Here is a 23,088-nt window from a genome sequence, read left to right as displayed (position 1 = left end):
CAGAAGGAAAAGCTAAAAAATTGTGATGATCACAACCCAGGGTTGCAGACCCACTGAGAGAGTGGGATTTAATTTTAAGATCATGCCTCCCACACCCACTCCTACCACCCCATCAGCAGGGCTTCAGTATAAAAACAGTGAGTTAAAGCTGATAGAACAGAGGCACCTGGGTGGCTCAGTTGGTTAAGCGTCCGACTTCAGCTCAGGTCATGATCTTGCAGTTCGTGAGTTCGAGCCCCACGTCAGGCTCCGTGCTGACAGCTCAGAGCCTGGAGCCCGCTTCGGATTCTGTGTCTCCCCCTCTCTCTGCCCCACCCCTGCTTGTGCTCTGTCTTTCAAAAATGAATAAACATAAAAATAAATTTTTAAAAAGCTGAAAAAACAGCAAGATAGAAACTCTATTTAAGAAGGGCTTCCTAGGGAAACCCACCAACAACAGTGAGAACAGACAGGAACGTTAGAGGAAGCCAGCTCTACAGCTTCAGCAAATATGAACAGAGCCCAACTCGTAGACAGATGAATACAAAACCTCACCCGCAGCTCTAGCTATGTTAATTCCTAATATAAGATAGATCCCATCCAGCTTTCCACATCCACACAAGGTGTGCTAACAGGAAAGAGGAAGTCCAGTTTGGAGACACAGGGATGACCAGACTCAGATATGGCACAGAATTGGGGATTGTCAGACGTGTGTGTGTGTGTGTGTGTGTGTGTGTGTGTATACACACATACATAAAGAGATTTATTACAAGGGATTGGCTCAATTGTTTTGGAGCTGACAAGTCCCATGGCCCACAGTCAGCTGACTGGAGCCAGTGGAGTAGCTCCAATCTCTGAGGATGTGCCACCCAGGACCCAGCAGTTCCAGTCTGCAGGTCTCGACCTGAGAGAAAATACTTAAAGGAAGTTGGAGTTAAGGAGGGAGGAAGAGACAATGGGTGTCCACCACAATGGCGAAGGCATTGCTACGTGCAGGAGACAGGCAACTTGCAAACAAGGGAGGAGATCAGTAAAAAATCAGGCCCCTGGCACAAAATTTTCTGAAGGGTCTGCTGCTTCTTTCTAAGCCTCTGAGTTATCCTGGTTCAGGACAAAAATAATAACAATACTGATGTTCTTGTTTTTCCTGTTTATATTACCAAAGCCGCAGACAAAGTGCAAACAGCACGTGTTCTGACTGAGAAGGGCTTGGCCCTGGGTGTTCTCACCCACTTCCTGTTCCCCACACAGCAGACTTTGCTCTTTCTTGAGCAAAGCTCAAGCAAAGCTTGAGCTGAGCTTTCTGATCCCATTTTACTGAAAACTATAAGCAATGTATTCTATATATTCATATGCCATAGACACTTTCCTCTACCTCTTCCAGTCAAAGTCCCCAGAAGCCTGCAATGTGTCGTCCCTAAAAGGAGAAACAAAGAATTCACAAGACAGCACGGACCCAGGAGACAGAAAACATGACCATTCCTCTTCCTCTACGGCTGACGGAGTGGTAAGTCTGAGTGAGTGAGAGTGTGTGTTTGTGTGCGTGTGTGTGTGTTGTGTATGTATGTTTCTGTGTGTGTTGTATGTTTGTGTTTGTGTATGTGCTGTGTTTGGGAGTGTATGTGTATGGGTGGAGTGTGTGTGATGTGCTGATGTGTATGTTTATGTTGATGTGTATCTGTGTATTTTCGTCACTGTGTATGTTGTGTATTTATGTGTGTTTGTGTGACAGTGTATGTTGTGTATTTGTTTCTGTGTGTATGTGGGTGTTTTATGTTTGTGTGTTTTGTGTGTGTGTTTATGTGTTTATGTATTTGTGAATATGTGTGTGGAGTTTTCTGATTGTATGTGTGCAGTGTTATGTGTGACACGTTTGTGTGTGTGTATGTTTGTGTATAGGTGTATGCTGTGTTTATGAGTGTGTGTTTGCAAGTTTGTGAGTGTGTGTATGTTTGCAAGTGTGTGGGCGTGTGTTGTGTTTGTGAGTGTGGGTGTGTGCTGTTTGTGACTATGTGTGGTTGTATTTGAGTGTGTGTGTGTTTGTTGTGTTTGTGAGTCTGTGTGAATGTTTGTGAGTGTGGGTGTGTGTTTGCGAGTGTGTGGGTGTGTGTTGTGTTTGTGTGTATGTTTGCAAGTATATTAGTGTGTGCTGTGTTTGTGTGGGTGTGTGTTTGTGAGTGTGTGGGTGTGTGTTGTGTTTGTGAGTGCACGTGTGTAGTGCATGCAGTGTGCGTTTACAGTGGTACCAACCCATCCATGAATAAGAGTCAGAAGAACTCTGTTCCCTGCTCGAATTCACTGTTTAGCTCTGAGCAAGATGCTTTGGCGAGTTGACTCTCCTCCTGAGAAGCGTTAAGTGGGGGGACATAGCTGCTTATGCTCTGTGCTGGAGACAAAACCTACCAAGTGCAGCGAGGCAGGCATGTGAGGTGCTGGCCAGGCAGGGGCAAAGCAGCGAGGCCTGGGGCGCGGACTTACTTGCTGGTGCAAGGCTGGGGCACACAGTGCAAATTTTCTACCTGTGCTCCTCACCCAGCTCACCTACCCACCCTGCTGTTACTTTCCACTGAGCCTCCCCTTCTTTCTAAAGGAGTCACGAGATTTTGCTGGTGAAGTACTGCCTCAGTTTCCACCAAGGATGTAAGGAAGCGAAGGACAAAGAGGTTGAGGGGTCTCCAGGTACAGAGATAGGAGCACTAATCTCCTTGTTCCAGAAGCCCTTTGGATAGGCAAATGCTGTATCCCTGCTAGGGATAGCTGGGGACAGCTGTTCCCCTGACCTGCTCACTCTCTTTTCCTGAAGTCACATGACTTACTGGACTGTGACTGTTTTGAGCCTGGCCCTTCAGAGGTGACATTGCTAAATAAAGCCAACAACCATACAGCAAGGGCCACACTGACCTCCCGCTGGGCAGCTCCCAGGATAAGGGCAGGACTGAAGTCATTTGCCAGGTTAACAGAGTACAATGACTTTCTGAGGATGTTGTGGCAATGGGAAAACCATGCCTATCAGGGCCCCCTGTAGCTGGGTCTCCCCACACCCCACAGCCTTTGTCTGGCGACATTCATCTGACTGTGTCTCTGAGAGTCCTACATGTTCTGGAAAAACAGTCCTGGAGCCATGCAGTTTCCTCCCTGACTCCACAGAGAATATCAAGCAGCTATAGGCTGATGGGCCCCTGACATAGGGAACTGTGTTAGTCCATGAGGCAGGATGCACTGAGCGAGGTTACATGCTCTCCTCAGAAGGATGCCTGAAGTTCCTGGATAGAGTGGCATGGCCCTTCCCACAGGGGAGGAGACCTCAGGGACATTTAGTTCAGGCCTAGCATTCACACTTATAGGGACAATAAGGCCCAGGCAGTGTGACCATCCACTGTGACCAACTGATGGCCGTTGGAGATGAGCACTGCGGTCTCCTGGCTCCCAGCAGGACTCTGCCCCGCACCCTGATGGTCCCATTCCTGTCCTCACAGCAGAACCTGGCCACCAACCTGTAAGCCCTCTGTAATCCTAACTTCCTAACTGCCAAGCCTTCCCCAAAGGTCAGGCCTGGACTACCCTTTTTGGCCCAAGATCCCTGCCCCTATCCCCCAGCCAGTCCCTCGCCACGACTTCCTGCCCATGCCCTCCAGATACACTGTGGCCACACCAGTCTTCCCACTGCTCTCAGGACCCAGTATCAGACCTGCCTCTGCTCTCTGTTCTTTTCTCTCCTCACAGAACGGCTCTAGGACCCTGTCTCTCCAAATACTACCTGCCCCCTCGGCTGTCAGGCCAGTTCACAGTTCACCTTTCTCCATGAAGTCTCTTACACTGCCAATAGAGACCACAGTAGGGATGGGGGGAGAGGAGAGAAAACAGGGTCTGCAAAGGAAGGAGAGACCCCTCAGACGCCCTCCTCTCTCTCCTCATTCAGGCTGCTCCCCTCAAACCTAAGCTTCTGGCAAGAGAAAGGCAAAAGTCAGGTGCCTCTTAAAACTGTTGAAAAACCAATAAGACATATTATGGTTTTCTCTAGATAAAGAAGGAAGAATATGAAGAGATTGTCCAGGAGAATCCTGCAGGAGCACTGTGTCAGGATCCTAAACAAGACGTTATAGGAGGTAAACTACTTTCTAGCAGAAATGAGCTTGAGAGAGGTGTGGATGGGGATGTTTAATGACAGGTGGTGCACTGGGACAGGCAGCGGGGTCCATCCCTGTAGAGATTTGCCCACCTGGGCTGCCATCAAGGGGGCTTTAGGTTGGGGGGGGGGGGTCTTCCTTTACTGCAGCCAAATAAGACGGAGAGGGCCCTGATGGGCACAGTGGGGGAAATGAAGGGAGACACAGTGCCAGCCGCCCCCTTTACTAAATCTCTGTGCCAGGCCCAAAGAAAGGGGTCTGTGCATTCTGGGCTTTCTTCCTCAGGTAGGATGTGCTGATAGTCGGTGTGACCAAACAGCTCACTGGAGCCCGAGGCTCTGCAGCCAATAGACCCCATGCAGGTGCTTGGCCGGATCAGATGGGAGAGCTCTCAGGGTCATACGGGTTGCAAAGCAGCATGTGAGCAGACAGGATGTACTTGGCTGCTGCCTCAGAACTGGGCTTGGCCTTCTGGAGGGGGTTCTCTCCAAAAGCTACTGCATCAGGGCCAGGCTTTTAACTTTCAAGGGCTCAACTTTGCCATCTACCTTGGGCAGACAGAATCTGGGAATGCTGGAAATCCATCCAATTTCCTGCCCAGAAGAAATTATTTGTGATTCATTATGTATTTTAACACAAACAGTTTTTTACTACATGAACTTCAATGGCCTGAGCCACTGGGAGAGAGCCTTATTAATAAACCACCAAAGCAAATTACCCATAGAAGTGCTGATACCCGATTTACCTATTCTTTTTTTTTTTAAATTTTTTTGATGCTTATTTTTGAGACAGAGACAGAGCATGAATGGGGGAGGGTCAGAGAGAGGGAGACATAGAATCTGAAGCAGGCTCGAACTCACAGAGTGTGAGATCATGACCTGAGCCGAAGTCGGACGCCCAGCTGACTGGGCCACCCAGGCACCGATTTACCTATTCTTGCAGCAATCAAGGTTAAATATTACTTGAAAAATCCTCTCCAGCGCTCAAGTGGTATATTTAAATTCCAGTGGTGTGCTCTGGTCCCAGGCGTGTGCAGAGACAGGGTTTGCTATCTTTGCCCAGCTTTTCATTGGCTGGGAGGGCAGAGGTGAATGTTCCATGCTTCCTTGAAACCCTCATCCATTCACTCAAATTCCTTTCAAGTCAGCTGGGGGAAGCTGGAGGGAGTCAAAGCCATTCGGTCGGAATTGGCTGCTGGGTCAGCATGGCCTGGGTGGCAGGCAGCAGAAAAAACATGTCATTGCTGAAGAGATTCTGAGGAAGTCAGTGTCCATCCTCCCCTCAGGAGGCTCAGGGCTCTGCTGTTGAGACACATCACTATCTTCAATGGGGGAACAGACTTGGAAACCGTTTATTAGTTGGCATTTCTCTGTGTGCTCTGGGTCTCAGATCTGAAAGGTCAGAAGGGAATTAATTCCCTTCCTGGTGCTCAGCCCCAGGAATCCAAGAACCTTGACACTAGGTTTCTCGATATTAAATTGGCATCTCCAAGTGTCTCTCAGCTCATGGTTCTGGTATTCTGCTGGGTGAGAATGTCCAACCCAGACTTCAAGGCTGCTGAATAAGAATGTGGCCGCAGGGTGTTTCTGCACTTGGAGCCTGGGGGTGGGTTGAGGTGGTCCCACACTCCCAACATTCTCTGCCACAAAAGCTGAAGAAGGTGATATGGTCAGACGCATGAGGTCACGTGTTTCTTTTTCTTCCTGCTCTTACTGAGAAGGATCTCCAATCAGGGAGACTTAGGGAAGCCCAGGGTTCCATAGTCATACTGGGCTAATTCCCATCTGGGTGAGAACAGATGACCCTGATAAGAAATGTCAAAACCGAACCATAAAAATGTGGTATTCTACCACACCATCCAGCAATTCCCCTTCTGGGTGGATACCCAAAAGAACTGAGAGCCGGGGACTCAGACATTTGTACGCTGATGTTCACAGCAGCATTATTCACAATAGTAAAGGGTGGAAACAACCCAAATGTTCATATATGTTTATGAATAAACAAAATATGATACAAACCTACAATGGGGTATGATCCAGCCTTAAAAAGGAAGGCAGTCCGGACACGTGCTACAACATGGGTGAATCTGAGGGCGTTATGCTGAATGAAAGAAGCCAGACACAAAAAAGCAAATCCTGCAATATTCCACTCGCATGTTCTACCTAGAATGGTCAGACTCCTAGACGCAGAAAGAACACTAGAGGTCACCAGGAATTAGTGCGGAGGGAGTAATGGGGAGTTGTGGTTTCATCAGGACAGTCTGGGATGATAAAAAAAATTCTTGAGGTGCACAGTGATGATTGCACATGATGTGAATGCACTGAGCGCCTCACCTCAAACTGGGTACAATGATGAATTTTGTTATATTCTATAATTTTTTACATTGTCTTTTTACCACACTTGTTAAAAAAGGCTTTAAAAAGGCAAGAAAGAACGTGAGCCTCCCCCGTCCCCCTCCCCCCGCAGGTCTCCGGTGCAGAGGCTGGTCTTCCGCTCTCCCCCCACCCCGCCGACGCCCTGCCCGGGTCAGGGAGCTCCCAGCCACGCGGCTCTAACCCCAGCTCCCTCTGCTTTGTTTCGCGCTTCCAGGTCTGGGGAAGGCCCCACCGAGCCCCCGGAGATTGAGGCTCCTCCTAGTGGGGAAAGCCGGCAACGGGAAGAGCGCGACGGGAAACAGCATCCTGGGCAGGAAAGAGTTCCAGTCTAAACTCAGCGCTCAACCGGTGACCCGGGCCCTGCAGAGGGCCAGCCGCGACTGGGCCGGCCTGGAGCTCGAGGTGATCGACACCCCCGACATCCTGTCCCCGTGTGCCCCGCTGGAGGCCGTGTGCGAGGCGGTCGTCTTTTCCGCCCCCGGGCCGCACGCGGTGCTGCTGGTGACGCAGCTGGGCCGCTACACGGAAGAGGACCGGCGGGCGGTGCGGCGCCTCCAGGAGGCCTTCGGGATGGGCGTGCTGGCCCACACGGTGCTGGTGTTCACGCGCAAGGAGGACCTGGACGGGGGCTCCTTGGAGCAGTACGTGCGGGAGACCGACAACGAGCCCCTGGCCCGGCTGGACCGGCAGTGCTCACGGCGCCACTGCGCCTTCAACAACGCGACGGGCGGCGCGGAGCAGGAAGCGCAGCTGCGGGAGCTCCTGGGGCAGATCAACTGCATCCTGTGGGAGAACAACCACCGGCACTTCAGCAACCGCGCCTACCGCTACTGTCAGCGGAACGGTCTGCGCGGAGACGGCCAGGAGAAGCAGGTGCCCGGGGGGAGCGGCTCAGAGGAGGCGCCCGGCGCGGAGCCCTGGCGGGAGGGTCTGTGCCAGATCCAGAAGGAATCGGAGGAAGTTTACAGACGTCTGCTGAAGAGGGAGCCCATTTGAGCCTCGGCCGGGCCTCAGCCTCCGTGGCCAGCTGTCGGCCTCTCCGTGCCCGTGCGTCCTTGGCCATCCCACTCTCCTGATCCGCGGGTGCGGTCCGGAGTGCCCAGCTCGAACCCCCCGGGGGCCTTCATCACACCTTCCGGGGCGGTTGAATGGCTTCTACGCTGTAGGGAGCAGCATGCCAGGTGGAGGGGAGAACTCTGCAGTGCGCGGGCGTCTTTCTGGAGGGCTGTTGCTGCGCATGGAGAAGAGAGCAGAATGGGGTCTGGCTCTGGCCATCTAGCTGCATAAGGAGATAGGTGCGCCTCAGGTGCACCTCAGCTTCTTTGAGGTTCTAGATGCTTCTGGAGAGTCTGACCAACTGTTGGAAGCAGAATTGGAGCAGACTGGAGCAACATACCCGCCCCTAGTCTCTTTTCCTCCCTTCAAGCTGTGTGACAGAGGGTCTCCAGTTACCTTCATCTGGGAGGGGTGGGAAGTGCTGGAGGGCGGTCAGAGATCAGAGGACACAGCGTCAGGTCTGTTTGGTTTCGTCCAATGGTGAAGTCTCTACAACCAGATGCCCGCGGACTACATCTCGCAGTGTGGAGGCCGGGACACCTCTCTAACCCAGACGTAATGGACCTCTAAGAAAGTTTGAGCGTTTCTTTTGCCAGAATATTCAGAAAAGTGTCTCAGGGCCCAACAAGACTTATTTGGGGGTGCATACTTAAGTCTTTGTGCCAGAACCATTTATTAGATATGCCATCAATTTCCCACTGAACTGAAGCACGTTGATCATATGATACGTTTTCATATTCTGTAAGATCTATGTCAGGATTTTCAATTCTGTTCTTGTCTCCTACTTTTCTTCCTTTCTTATGAATAAAATATTGATTTCATTTCAGAGGCTTTGTGTATAATATGTCAGTCTACATTTTTATATTTCCTTTGTTATTCTCAGGCATCCATTCTTCAGGGTGAAAGCTAAAATCATTTGCATTTCCATTAGAAGATTAATTTCTTTAAGTGATCTTGTTTTAACTGTCAGCTTTGTTAATTTCATAACAGAAAATACATTGACCCGATCTCGCGGTCCGTGAGTTCGAGCCCCGCGTCAGGCTCTGGGCTGATGGCTCAGAGCCTGGAGCCTGTTTCCGATTCTGTGTCTCCCTCTCTCTCTGCCCCTCCCCCGTTCATGCTCTGTCTCCCTCTGTCCCCAAAATAAATAAACGTTGAAAAAAAAATTTTAATAAAAAAAAATTAAAAAAAAGGAAAATACATTGACCAAATGACAGCCTCATTCACTGAGTCTAAATGGCAAGTTACTCAAAACACGTTATCCAGTAAAAATCCTTGAAAAAAGAAAAATAAAATAATAAAATAAATAAAAATCCTAAAGAAATTGGTTTTAATTACATCAAATACAGTGGGTTCTTTTCTCCTTTATGATTAAAAATCAGCGGTGATAAGTCCCACAAGATTTCAGGAGAAGGGATAGATGGGGCACTATCGCTCCCTCAGCTTCAGACAATGGGGGAAGACGTGTGTGGATATGTTCTGGAAACTCCACAGTCTGTGAACCAGTAAGAAAAAAAGTGATGTGGGTGGAGGTGGGGGTGGGCTGAAGACAGAGTGTTGTCTTGGCCGAGGCTGTGAAATCGCCAGCTTCAGAATTTGTGCCTTTCTAAAAACATCTCTACACTGAACAAAGCATGAAAAATGGGGATGTGGACAACCAGAAGAGCTCAGTGCACACTAGGTTGTTTCCTCCCTCGCTGGGTCCAAGCAGCTGTTAAAAGTATCAGGGGTTGTTTCCAGCTCCCAACGCTCCTGTAATAACACTGAAAAACTATGTAGAAAATACAAAATAATAATAATTATACAACAGTTGCTCGAAGGCACTGGGGAGTGACCAAATGCAGGCAGACACTACAGGGAACTGTAATCCCCAAACTGTCTAGAAGAAATTTTTTTCTGGAAGCCTGAAAGAATTGGTCACAGTACTGATAGCAGCAAAGATGGAATCTGAGGTTCCAGTTCACCAAGCATTCCATGGCGATACTGAAAGGGTCATGTTTCTGGAGTAAAAACCACATCAGGGCAAAGGGATTTGCTCTAAAAGAAGACCAAGCTCATGGGCATTGAGGAGGGCAACTTTTGGGATGAGCACTGGGTGTTGTATGGAAACCAATTTGACAATAAATTTTATATTAAAAAAATAAAAATAAAAATAAAATAAAATAAAAGAAGACCAAGCTCAAAGTAGTCCCTTCCTAGGAATGTGTAAAACCAAGCCTTCTCAAAGCCAAAGTGATCCACCAGTAATTTTTTTAAATGTTCATTTATTTATTTTGAGAGATAGAGACAGAGCACAAGCAGGGGAGGAGCAGAGAGAGAGGGAGACACAGAATCCAAAACAGGCTCCAGGCTCCAAGCTGTCAGCACAGAGCCCGACGCGGGGCTCAAACTCACAAACCGTGAGATCATGACCTGACCTGAAGCCAGACGCTCAACCGACTGAGCCACCCAGACGCCCCGATCCACCAGTAATTTAAGTGCCTGCTACAACAAAGTCAATATTCTTCAGGAGATAGTAATATCTTGAGTCTCTACAATGTATTATCTACAATATCTTATAAATTATTAAAAATTCTTGTTTTCTAACATAAGGATAGGAAGTTATAAAATTTCCCTCTACACATGTGTATCTACATCTCACAAATTTGTGTATATTCCGTTTTCACTATCAGTTTAAAATATTTTCTATATTCTTTGTGATGTTTTTTCTCACTCATGGGTTATTTAGACGTATGTGTTTGAGTTCCAAATATTTGAGTATTTTCTAGAAATTTCAGTGTTCAGTATGGTAAGCATTAGTCATGTGTGGCTATTGAGCACTTGAAATGTAGCTGGTGTACCTGAGAAAAGGAAGTTTGAATTTTAATTTAGTTATAATTAGCTTTAATTTAAATTTAAAAGCTGAAGCAGTGTAAAATATTTTACCATGAAACACAGCTTTGTTGTTTAGGTGGAAATAAATTTCCCTTGAATATTGTATTACATATTATTGCTGTTTTGCAATGCAAATGTGGGACGTATGCATTGTTTCTAGTGTCAGCCATAAACCTGTCACCGAGGTATAGTCCTGTCAATAGATTGATTCTGTTTGAGTAATCTTCTTTCACTGAGGCAATACTTGTGTTTGAATACTGGATGTAGACAGTACGAATCACAGTAATGCCTACCTACATTATAGGTGGTAAATTAAATGTAAATACTGATTATTTTATTCATAATATAATCAAATTAATTTTTGGTTTAAAAATCAATATGGACAAATTTTTAACTTTGAAATGAATGCATAATACTGATACAGAATGAATGGAGATCACCAGGTGAACTCCATGACAAGAACAGAGAAAGAGAAAGAGACCAGACCAACATATGTTACAAAATTCATGATGAACAGCAATTGCACTTTGTTGTAGTACAACAAAGCCAGAAACAAAGTGGTTAGAGACGTTTTCAGGATACACATAGGAATTTTGATGAACATTTCCTCTCAACAATCAAAAACAAAATGGACAAAACTAGTAACTGAGCCAGAATCAAATGCCCAACAAAACAATTCTAAACAATTTTTAACAGGATCTGAGCTTTTAACTTGGGCCACTTTAAAGCAGCTTTGAACCCCAATGTTTATACCAGCACTCTCAACAATAGCCAAATTATGGAAAGAGCCTAAATGTCCATCAACTGATGAATGGATAAAGAAATTGTGGTTTATATACACAATGGAATACTACGTGGCAATGAGAAAGAATGAAATATGGCCTTTTGTAGCAACGTGGATGGAACTGGAGAGTGTGATGCTAAGTGAAATAAGCCATACAGAGAAAGACAGATACCATATGGTTTCACTGTTATGTGTATCCTGAGAAACTTAACAGAAACCCATGGGGGAGGAGAAGGAAAAAAAAAAAGAGGTTAGAGTTGGAGAGAGCCAAAACATAGGAGACTGTTAAAAACTGAGAACAAACTGAGGGTTGATGGGGGGGTGGGAGGGAGGGAAGGGTGGGTGATGGGGATTGTATGGAATACAAGCACTGGGTGTTGTATGGAAACCAATTTGACAATAAATTTCATATATTGAAAAAAAAATAAAGCAGCTTTGATTATTGCACAAAAAAGAAAAATGCTTTAGTTGGAGAGATGGTTAAAGAAATTACTACTTTGGCTACGGTAAGTTTTGTTGGAAAATTTTAGGAAAAGCCTAAGATTTTTAAAGTATCAAAATATGAAAGACCTTCCATTAAGGCACCAAACAATTGCCCATGGAAGAGAAGACCTTTTTTAGGAACCTCTATAATTGTTTTCCAGAGTGGCTGCACCAGTGTGCATTCCCACCAACGGTGCAAGAGAGTTCCCCTTTCTCCACATCCTTACAAATATCTGTTGCTTTCTGACTTGTTAATTTTAGTCGTTCTCACAAGTATGAGGTGGTATCTCATGGTGGTTTTGATTTGTATTTCTCATATGATGATGAGTGATGCTGAGCATCTTTTCAAGTGTCCGTTATCCATCTGTATTTCTTCTTTGGAAAAATGTCTGTCCATGTCTTCTGACTATTTCTCTATCTTAAAACATTATTTTTATCTTATCTTTATCTTTAAACATTAAAAATAAGGCAAAAACCTCTTTGACCTTGGTGGCAGCAACTTCTTAGTCAACATGTCTCCAGAAGCAAGGAAAACAAAAGCATAAATGAACTATTGGGACCTCATCAAGATAAACCTTCTGCACAGCAAAAGAAACAATCAGCAAAACTAAAAGGCAACCAATGGAATGGGAAAAGATATTTGCAAATGACATCTCAGATAAAGGGTTAATATCCAAAATCTATAAATAACTTATCAAACTCAACACCCAAAAAATCAAATAATCCAGTGAAGAAATGGGCAAAAGACGTGAATAGACACTTTTTAAAAGAAGACATCCAGATGGCTAACAGACACATGAAAAAAAAATGCTCAACAGCATTCATCATCAGGAAATACAAATCAAAACCACAATGAGATACCACCTCACACCAGTCACCATGGAAAATTAACAACGCAGGCAATGACAGGTGTTGGCAAGGATGCAGAGCAAAAGGAACCTTTTGACACTACTGGTGGGAATGAAAACTGGTGCAGCCACTCTGGAAAACAGTATGGAAGTTCCTTAAAAAATTAAAAATAAAACTACCCTACGGCCCAGCAATTGCACTACTAGGTATTTATCCAAAGGATACAGGTGTCCTGTTTCAAAGGGGCACAAGCACCCTAATGTTTATAGTAGTGATATTGACAATAGCTAAAGTATGAAAAGAGACCAAATGCCCATCAATAGATGAATGGATAAAGAAGATGTGGTATATTGTCACAGACTTTGAGTCTGGAGTTCTCTCTTGTCCAGCAAGAGAGCTGATGCAGAATTGAATATGAGAGAGGCTAATGTCCAGGATGAGACAAGAGACCTGAGTAAGGGTCCTTGCTCTGTATTTATTAGGATCAGAAGGCTTACAAACGTTATGGACATGCAGAAAGAGACAATAAAATAGTGATCATTAATTCATGTGTGTGAAAGAAAGGGGGTTTCGAAAGTATGCAGTGTTAGGGGTTTGGGTCAATATAAAACAAAATCCCAGTGTCAAGCATAGGGCTGTTTACTGCAGGCACCAGACACCGTGTCTGTTTATCTTAACCTTTCTAGGGGCTAAGTCAGATAGAGCATGCTACCTCAGGGTTAACAAGACATTTTTCTCGCCGATTAGCTCTGGGCGCTTTTGTCCTGTAAAGGCTTTCCGCTTTACATTTTGTTTACTTAATGATAAATCCTGGGGCTTTTGCCCTGCTGTGGCAGGTTTCCACCTCTAGCTGCTCTTGGACGCTTTCATCCTGTGAAAGCAGCTTCCACTCTATGCTTCATTCTACGCTGAGTGCTTTCGCCCTGTGGCGGCTTTCTGCTCAGAGAATTCTTAAACTTATTCCCCATTGTATATATAAAATGAAATATTGCTTGGAATCAAAAAGAATGAAATTTTGCCATTTGAAACAACGTGGATGGAACTAGAGTGTATTATGCTAAACAAAATTAGTCAATCAGAGAAAGACAAATATCATATGACTTCACTCCTATGTGGAATTTAAGATACAAAACAGATGAACATAACGGAAGGGAAGCAAAAATAATGTAAAAACAGGGATGGAGACCAAATATAAGAGACTCTTAAATATAGAGAACAAACTGAGGGTTGCTGGAGGGTTATGAGTGGGAAGATGGGCTAGATGGGTAACGGGCATTAAGGAGGACACTTGTTGGGATGAGCGCTGGGTGTTATATGTAGGGAATGAATCACTGGATTCATTATTATTATTATTGCACTATATGGTAACTAACTTGGATGTAAATTTAAACAAACAAACATTAAAAGTAGAACTACTGTACGATCCAGCAATTGCACTACCAGGTATTAACCAAAGGATACAAAAATACAGATTTGAAGGGGCACATGCACCCTGATGTTTATAGCAGCACTATCAACAATAGCCAACTATGGAAAGAGCCCAAATGTCCACCAACTGATGAATGGATAAAGAAGATGTGGTGTATATATGTACAAGGGAATAATACTCAGCGATCAAAATGAATGACATTTTGCCACTTGCAACGACATGGGTGGAGTTAGAGTGTATTATGCTAAGCAAAATAAGTCAATCAAAGAAAGACAAATACCATATGATTTCACTCACATGTGGGATTTAAGAAACAAAACAGATGAACACATGAGAAGGAAAAAAGAGAGAAGGAAGCAAACCATAAAGACTCTAAACTATAAAGAACAAACTGAGGGTTGATGGAAGGAGGTGGGTGGGGGATGTGCTAGGTGGGTGATGGGTAACAAGGAGGGCACTTATGATGAGCACTGGGTGTTACATGTAAGTGATGAATCACTAAATTCGATACCTGAGGCCAATTTTACCATATATGTTAAATAACTAGAATTTAAATAAAAGCTTAAAAAGAAAAAAGACAAGATCTTTTTAATAATATCAAAGATTAATTGATATAAAATTTGAAAACTTTCAAGTATTTTTTCTTTAGAACCATACGAGAAGTATGATATAAGACACTGGCCAAATAACATTTTTAGTGTGTCTTAAAATATTCCCAAATCTATGAAGAGATGTTGTAAATTCAAGGCAAACAATTAAATTAGAGGTATGGGGATTTCAAAATCATTTGAGCCTGTCCGATGAGAATTTTAATAGATATTTGGCACCAATCTTTCACAATGGAGATCCCTGCGTAAGGCTCCAGCTTCGATCTCATACTGTATGCCCCAGAATTACTGAATCATGTTCTTTCCCAGTGCTGGATCCTGACTTTATTTTGCTTTGATTGTTTCCAGAAACATATCAGTTCCCACCACTTAAACAGAGTATTTGATTAGGAAAACATAATCTAGGTACCAAAAGTAAAATGTAGGGACACCTGGATGGCTCAGTCAGTTAAGCATCTGACTCTTGATCTCAGCTCAGAGCTTGATCTCACGATTGTGAGTTCAAGCCCCATGTTAGGTTCTGCACTGGGCGTGAAGCCTGCTTGAAAGAAAGAAAGAAAGAAAGAAAGAAAGAAAGAAAGAGAGAGAGGGAGGGAGGGAGGGAGGGAGGGAGGAAGGAAGGAAGGAAGGAAGGAAGGAAGGAAGGAAGGAAGGAAGGAAGGAAAGAAGAACTTTTAATCTAGGAAATGAGAGAGTTGCCCACGCATGGGAAGGCTGGGAATGCAGGGCTTTGAGAAGCTAACTGGGGCTCTGAAACCAGCAATTCTCATGGCCATCAGTGATGAAGCATAAAACCTGTGTGTTTGCAACCAGAGAATGGTACTCCATCCCGTACATGTTCCAAATCCCAAGGGAGCGTCTTGCATTAGTGAACTTTAACCTGGACCTACAGGAGAAGGGATGATATGGAATGTCATTCTAGGTTCCTTCCCTGTGATGCAGAGAAGGGACCTTGAGGGACAGTGAGTGTTGTCACGGTGACAACAGGGGATTTGGCACAGCTGAATAATTCATAGGTAAGGATTCACCTTATATCTGTTCTTATGGAAACATTCCCTATCTCATCCAAGACATCAAATAAGACTAGTCCCTATTTAATGCTGGGTGTGCCTGGGACAAAGTACTAATTTATTATCTTGTATTTTAGTCACTTGTGTCTCAGGATGTTGACAGTTACTACCACAGTAGTGGGTGGCAGAAAACTCTTCCCTGTTCAATGTTGTGCACCAAATTCCTGGCATACATGAGGCATCTGTAAATGTTTCTTCACCCTACTCCTTGGAGATTTAGTGAAACTTGGCTCAAGGTACATTTCCATAGCCTAGAGAGGCCAAAAGCCTTCATGCTCTTTCTGGGAATTTTCTGAGCTCACTTCCTTAGGCTTTCCTCTACTTTCTCAATCATATGCATTGTCCCATTTCACCCCATTTGATGTAGTTCTTCAGCTCTTTAACTGGTTTCCACAATAACAACATATATTAACCATTTTTTTTAAGTTTACATACTTATTTTGAGAGAGAGAGTGAGAGAGGGGCAGAGAGAGAGGGAGAGACAGAATTCCAAGCAGGATCACAAAACCTTGATCATCACCTAAGCCAAATGAACCCAGGAATCAGATGCTTAACCAACTGAGCCACAGAGGTTCCCCATTAGCATTTTTATGAAAGTCACAGAGAGGGGTCCCACAAGCAGCAACTTACTGCACCAAGAGTTGACTCTTCTCTCTCTGGCTCAGAGGAGGAAATGCCAATCCCTGCAACTCCACCACCCAGGAAGTAGAAACTCTGCTGTGAGCCCTTCATAAATGATCTCCTCATGAAAGGCAGAGTGACTGATCTGTTTCAGAATGTGAGAATGTTAGGACAGTCTGACTTCCAGTAGACCACTTTTTCCTATTATATTTTATTTTTCAAAAACAGGAAGCAGATGGTACTTTCTCCCTTTTAGCTTGCTGGGACCAGACGTGACCCACACTTTTGGATACTTATTCCATTCTGTATGCACACCAAATAAATTATTTCTGGCAGGTCCCAACTGAGTCACCTTCTCAGACAGTAAATCTGGTTGTCAGATAGTCCCAGGATGTATGACTAGCTCTGTTCCATTCAGGGAGAAGAATAAAGTCTTCTAACTTTGGACTCCAGTTCCTGCTCTGGTCTCTACTTCCTCTTTACTAGGGAGTCCTAGACTTTTGATAAAATTTCTGGTATTTTGCCTTATTTGATTTAGTTCTTTGCATGTACACTTGAGAATCTTGGAAAGGAGTCTTCAGTATTCTGAATCCAGCTGGTAACATTTTCCCTTTCAAACACAGGATTATTTGCTGCGGGGCAGTCACTCTGAAGGGATAGTCCCAGACGAGCAGCACCCACAACACCTGTGAGTTTGCTGAGAATGCAGATTCTCAGGCTCCACTGAGAGCTTACTGAATCAGAAACTTTGTACTTTAACAAGCCTTCGCACTGGCTCTGATGCATGCTAATGCTTCAGAAAATATAGAGAATGTGTGAAATGAAGAAGCATTAAGAATTGTATGAAAATTTGGTTGGGAGATTGTCAAGGGAATTCACCTTGAGGGTGAGAATGACGTAGCTGTGCAGCAAGGTGTAGAGAAAATTCACCCAAATGACACATAGCTCATGTTGCTTGTCATCTGCATGTTATCCACCTGGCCTTTGTTCCTTACTAACAAAACTACAGTTGTGTTGATAAAAGTGATGTATCATGTGAAATACTAAATCACACAGTGTTTCTTGCAGCTGTGGTAACCACATGATCAAGAGATAGAAGCCAAAGTCCTGGGGATTTCTGGGCTTGCTTTGCTTTTGTAATACAAGTGACATTCTGTTTTCCTTTTTGTTTCTTTCTTTTAAGTTTATTTTGAGACAGAGATAGAGATAGAGACAGAGAGAGAGAAAGAGAGAGAGAGAGAGCAGAGGAGGGGGAGAGAAAGAGGGAGAGAGAAAACCTCAAGCAGGCTTTGCACTATCAGCCCAGAGCCCAAATCTGGGCTTGATTTCAGGAACCATGAGATCATGACCTAAGCCAAAATCAAGAGTTGGGCACTTAACTGACTGAACCACCCAGGAGTCTCTGCCTTCCTTATTGTTTCTATCTTCTTTCCATCTGTAAGGCAGAGGTGAAACAGTCATCTTGCTTCTTTGAGACAAAAGTCACTTGCAAAAAATGGTGGAGCAGGTAAGGAGACAAAAATCAAGTTATCAAGTTCTTTGGAGAGTTACATCACCAACTTTTGTATAAAATTTGAAACTTTTGTTTGTTAAGCCACTTTAGTGATGTTTCCCTTATGTGCAACCCAACATACTCCAGCTGATATTCCAGGACTGAATGAGAATCACTGCCAAATCAGCCACACTGAGAAACAGGGGACACCATTCAACAGGTAGAGGATGGGATCCCATCCTTCTCAACAAACCCCCATGTTACATAGGCATCTCTCTCCCACTGAAGGAGAGGAATGTGATGGTGGGGTGGGGGGGGCATGACTCTCAAATTCACTTAAATAGACTGAACTCTGTCTAAAGTTTCTCTTTGACAGATCACACTGGACTTCTTTAAACAACATGAAACATTTCGTTATGATTTTTCTCTGGAAGTAATGGGTAAGACCGAGGAAAGACTAGAAAAATTAAAGTTTTTACATTTTCTCTCTATATTAAATGTAGTCTATGTTTAATTTTTCTATGTAGGCTGTTCCCATGTACTCCACACTGCTCCACAAGAAACAATTGACTTAAAGTCTTAGGGGACTCATTTCCATAAGCTTGCTCAAAGTATTTTTCCTACAAAAGCAACTATTATATCAAAAGGAATTAAAAATAGAATTAAAATTTCCCTATCTCAGTATCCTTTCTCACAAATGTCTATCAGAGATATAATGCTTAAGAAAATGCACACACCACGGAGCACAGGAACTATTTTTATTGATGAAAAAGTTACAGAAAATATGAGCATATAGGACTTAAAATGCCCTAATAATAGATTTTAATACACCATTCTCAGTACAAAACAAACCAAGTAGGGGAGCCTGGGTGGCTCAGTTGGTTAAGCATCTGACTTTGGCTCAGGTCATGGTCTCACAGCTTGTGAATTTGAGCCCTTTATTGGGCTATGTGCTGACAGCTCAGAGCCTGGAGTCCGTTTCAGATTCTGCGTCTCCCTCTCTCTCTGCCCCTCTCCTGCTCACATTTGGTCTCTCTCTCTCAAAAATAAATAATTACTAAAAAAATAAAAACAAAAAACAAACAAAAAACAAGCCGAGTAGCCAAAAATAAGAAAAAAAAAAAATAGTAAGTAAAGAGCTAGAAGAGTAAACAACATAATGAAGAAATTAGATCTCATGGATATATTGAGAATTTACTCTCTTCTCTATAATAGCAGAGAATACACTCTTTTTGCAGGCACTCATAGAACATTCACAAAACTTGATCATTAGCAAACCTCAGTGAGTTCCATAAAGTAGAAGTATTGCAAACGACGTGCAATAAAACCAGAAATCACTTTTGTAAAGTAATCTGGAAATTAACTTTTAGGAAAAAAGTTTTGTGGAAAAAAATTATAAACTGACACTCTAGAATTTCTTAAAGATGATGATCATGAAAACACTAAATAGCAACAGCTGTAGGATTCATTTAAAGAAATGAGGGGAGGGGCGCGTGGGTGACTCAGTCAGTTGAGGGTCCGACTTTGGCTCAGGTCATGATCTCACTGTTCGAGGCCTGCATAGGGCTCTCTTCTGTCAGCGCAGAGCCCAGTTTTGATCCCTCCTCTCTCTGTACCTCCCCCACTTACACTGTCTATCTCTCTCAAAAATAAACAAACATTGGGGCACCTAGGTGGCTCCGTTGGTTCAGTGTCGTACTCTTGGTTTCAGCTTAGGTGATGATGTCACAGTTTTGGAACCAGCTCCGATCTGACAGTGGAGCCTACTTGGGATTCTCCCTCTGTCTCTGCCCCTCCCCTGTTCATACTGTCTCTATCTCTCTCAATATAAATAAGTAAACTTTAAAATAAATGAATAAATAAATCAATAAACATTTTTGAAAATAAAGAAATGAGGGGAGAAAATTCATTGCACCCAAGACTTCTCCAATAAGAATAAAAGAATGAAAAATAATAAATTCAATTCCCACCTCCAAAAATACCTGTGAAAACTAAAAGGAAGTAAACCAAAGGAAAGTATGGAAATAATAAAGATGAAAACAAAAATTAATGTAGTAGGGAGGAAAACACACTAGGCCTAATTAACAAATTAAAATTCAGGCTTGTCAAAAAAAATTAAACTACTAATTATTTTTTTGGAGAAGAAAAGGGGAAAGGACCACAAATAAAATTTTCAATATGATAAGAGGTTATGGCCATTGAATTAGAAGAAATTTTTTTCTTTTTTATTTAATATGAAATTTATTGTCAAATTGGTTTCCATACAACACCCAGTGGTCATCCCAACAGGTGCCCTCCTCAAAGCCCATCACCCACTTTCCCCTCCCTCCCACCCCCCATCAACCCTCAGTTTATTCTCAGTTTTTAAGAGTCTCTTGTGGTTTGGCTCTCTCCCTCTCTAACTTTTTTTCCCCCTTCCCCTCCCCCATGGGTTTCTGTTAAGTTTCTCAGGATCCACCTAAGAGTGAAAACATATGGTATCTGTCTTTCTCTGTATGACTTATTTCACTTAGCATAAAACTCTCCAGTTCCATCCACATTGCTACAAAAGGCCATATTTCATTCTTTCTCATTGCCAGGTAGTATTCCATTGTATATATAAACCACAATTTCTTTATCCATTCATCAGTTGATGGACATTTAGGCTTTTTCCATAATTTGGCTATTGTTGAGAGTGCTGCTATAAATATTGGGGTACAAGTGCCCCTATGCATCAGCACTCCCGTATCCCTTAGAAGAAATTTTTAAAATTTAAGATCTCTGTACAAATAAATATGAAGACCTAGATGAAATGGATAATTTCCTAGGGAAATACAGATTACCAATACTGTCCACTAGAGTGGTGAAGGTGAAATCATAGACCAATTTACATGGAAGAGATAGGGAAAGCCATTCAGGAACCATACCACAAAGTAAACACCAGGGCCAGATGGTTTTGCATGGGAATTCTTCTGAACCTTCAACATCCAGATGTCCCAGTGCTCTTTAAATTGTTGCAGAACATTGGAAATGAACGGAAATTTCCCTAACTGCTCTTTCAAAAGAAATATAGCATTGATACCTAAGCTTGATAAAGACCATACAAAAAGATGAAACTATAAACCAATATTTCTCATGAGTATCAAAACAAAAATACCAAATAAAATACTAGCAAATAGACTCCAACACCACATTCTTAAACATAAATGAAAAATTGATTCATTATTGGAAAATCTATTAATGTCATTGACTTATCAATAGACTTAAGGAAAAATAATCATAAGGTTATTTCCATAGATGACTTGTGAAAGCCTTTGACAAAATTTAACAGCTATTCATGATAAATAATATAATAGCTATTCACTCAAGAAAAGAGTAGACAGGGGCACCTGGGTGGGTCAGTTGGTTACATGTCTGACTCAATTTCGGCTCAGGTCATGATCTCACAGTTCTTGGGATTGAGCAGCGCATCTGACTCTTTGGGACAGTGTGGAGCCTGCTTGGGACTCTGTCTTCCTCTCTCTGCCACTCCCCTGCTCACACAGGCTCGCTCTTCCTCTCTCTCTTTCTCAAAATAAATTTTAAAAACTTTTATAAAAAGTGGAGAATACTTGTTTAAAATATTTATACACACACACAAATACAAATTGTATACTACTGTAATCCAATATCTCACTTACTTAACTGGGAATCACTGAAGATATATTTAGGAACAAAGCAAGCCATGTCCATTCTTTACTATTCAACATCGTGATAGACATCTTAGCCAATGCAATAAGATAAGAGCAGTCAATTATGGGCGTAAGACTAAATAAAAAAGAAGTGATAAACTGTGGTGCATCCGTAAGATGGAATCCTAGTCAGCAATTAAAGAGGACAAGCTATGGACACACACCACATGGATGATTCTCAAAGTTTTTATGCTGAGTGAGTGAAGCCAGTCTCCAAAGGGACTTTGTTTTACTTATCTCTAAATTCTCAGTGTACTCTTTTGTTGTTGTTTTGTTTATTTATGTACTTTGAAACGGAGGAAAGGGAGAGTGAGCACAAGCAGGGGAGGGGCAGAAAGAGAGGGAGAGAGAGAATCCCAAGCAGGCTCCAAGCTGTCAGCATAGAGCCGGATATGGGTCTCCAGCCCACCAATGGTGTGATCATGACCTGAGCCAAAATCAAAAGTCAGTCGCTCAATTGACTGAGCCACCCAGGCGTCCCTAGACTCTCATTGTAGTATTATGGTATAAAATCCACCCTGAAGTAAAACAATCAATGAATGTTAATGAATTGATGAATAGATATGAACTCTTAAAACTCGAGAGAAGGGAATGTGTTGCATGTATCATTCTCCTATTGTATGAACCACCATATGTAGTATTTATCAAGGACTCTGCCTGCCTTCTGCCCTGGGAGACAAATGGGCAATGCTGTTCTCAGGGTATTTCATTTTTTTTAATGTTCATTTTATTTTTTGAGAGAGAGAGAGAGAGAGAGAGAGAGAACGTGAGTGGGGGAGGGGCAGAGAGGGAGACACAGAATCTGAAGCAAGCTCCAAGCTCCAAGCTGTCAGCACAGAGGCCAACTCATGGCTGAACTCACGAACTGTGAGATCATGACCTGAGCCAAAACCAAGAGTTGGATGCTTAACCAACTGAGCCACCCAGGCATCCTTAGTCTGTTTCATTTTTAAGAAACTAAGCAATCATCAAAATAGTAGCCTTTTCATATTTCCTTCATATTTTAAATTTCCAGGAAACTTTGTTCTTTCCTGTTGATCCAAGTTTTTTCTAGCATCATTCTGTTTTGGCCTGAAGAATTTATTTAACATTTTGTTTACGCAAGCCCTAGTGAGACAAATTCTGGTTTTCATTGTCTTCAAATGTATTTTTTTAATCTTTATGCTTGAGAGAGAGTTTTGCTGAATAAAGAAGTCTAGGCTGATCTTTTCTTTCTCTTCAGCTTTTCAAACATATTCCAATGTTTTCTGGCTCACATTCTTTCTGATAAGAAAGCAGCTGTCATTCTTATATTGGTCCCCTATATATGTCTTTTCCCCTCCTCTGGTTGATTAAAAATTTTTTGTTTTCTTTGGTTTTTCAGTAGTTTTACTATAAAGTGCCTGAGTTGTCTCTCTTTGTATTTCCTCCTTAAGGTTGATCATGATTTTTGGATTTCAAAGTTAAGGTTTTTCATCAGTTTTTTTTTAATTTGTGCTCATTATGCACTCAAGTTTTCATTCTTCTATTCTTGGGTTCAAACTGAATATATGAGAGTAGTTATTATTAGTCCATTGACATGAGCACTACATTCATTTGGGGTTTTTTTTCAATATTTTCTTCCTTCTTGGGTTCGAATTGAGAATACTAGA

At 43.0% G+C, this 23,088-nt stretch overlaps 2 protein-coding genes across 2 annotated transcripts in view; one reads left to right on the top strand and one right to left on the bottom strand.

Annotated features, from left to right (window-relative positions):
* The window catches only part of LOC147582945 (GTPase IMAP family member 7-like), a 252,532-nt gene that overhangs the window by 204,142 nt on the left and 25,302 nt on the right, over window positions 1-23,088 (bottom strand). The gene's annotated exons all lie outside the window — the stretch shown is intronic.
* On the top strand, window positions 1,023-8,363 carry GIMAP6 (GTPase, IMAP family member 6). Its single transcript, XM_086686698.1, has 3 exons — window positions 1,023-1,486; window positions 4,001-4,085; window positions 6,696-8,363. The coding sequence occupies exons 1-3, from the start codon at window positions 1,313-1,315 to the stop codon at window positions 7,475-7,477; spliced, it is 1,041 nt and encodes a 346-aa protein (XP_086542824.1). The 5' UTR covers window positions 1,023-1,312; the 3' UTR covers window positions 7,478-8,363.

The sequence above is a fragment of the Puma concolor genome, chromosome A2 (assembly GCF_028749965.1).
Source record: "Puma concolor isolate L17-30 chromosome A2, mPumCon1.1.hap2, whole genome shotgun sequence".
Classification (NCBI taxonomy): Eukaryota; Metazoa; Chordata; class Mammalia; order Carnivora; family Felidae; genus Puma; species Puma concolor.
This window is presented reverse-complemented; position numbering and strand designations above follow the sequence as displayed.

Coding starts and splice junctions, on each gene's coding strand:
- GIMAP6 (XM_086686698.1), top strand. CDS start 1,313: ATGTATTCTATATATTCATATGCCATAGACACTTTCCTCTACCTCTTC. Junction 1,487..4,000: donor CCTCTACGGCTGACGGAGTG/GTAAGTCTGAGT, acceptor GGTTTTCTCTAG/ATAAAGAAGGAAGAATATGA. Junction 4,086..6,695: donor TAAACAAGACGTTATAGGAG/GTAAACTACTTT, acceptor TCGCGCTTCCAG/GTCTGGGGAAGGCCCCACCG.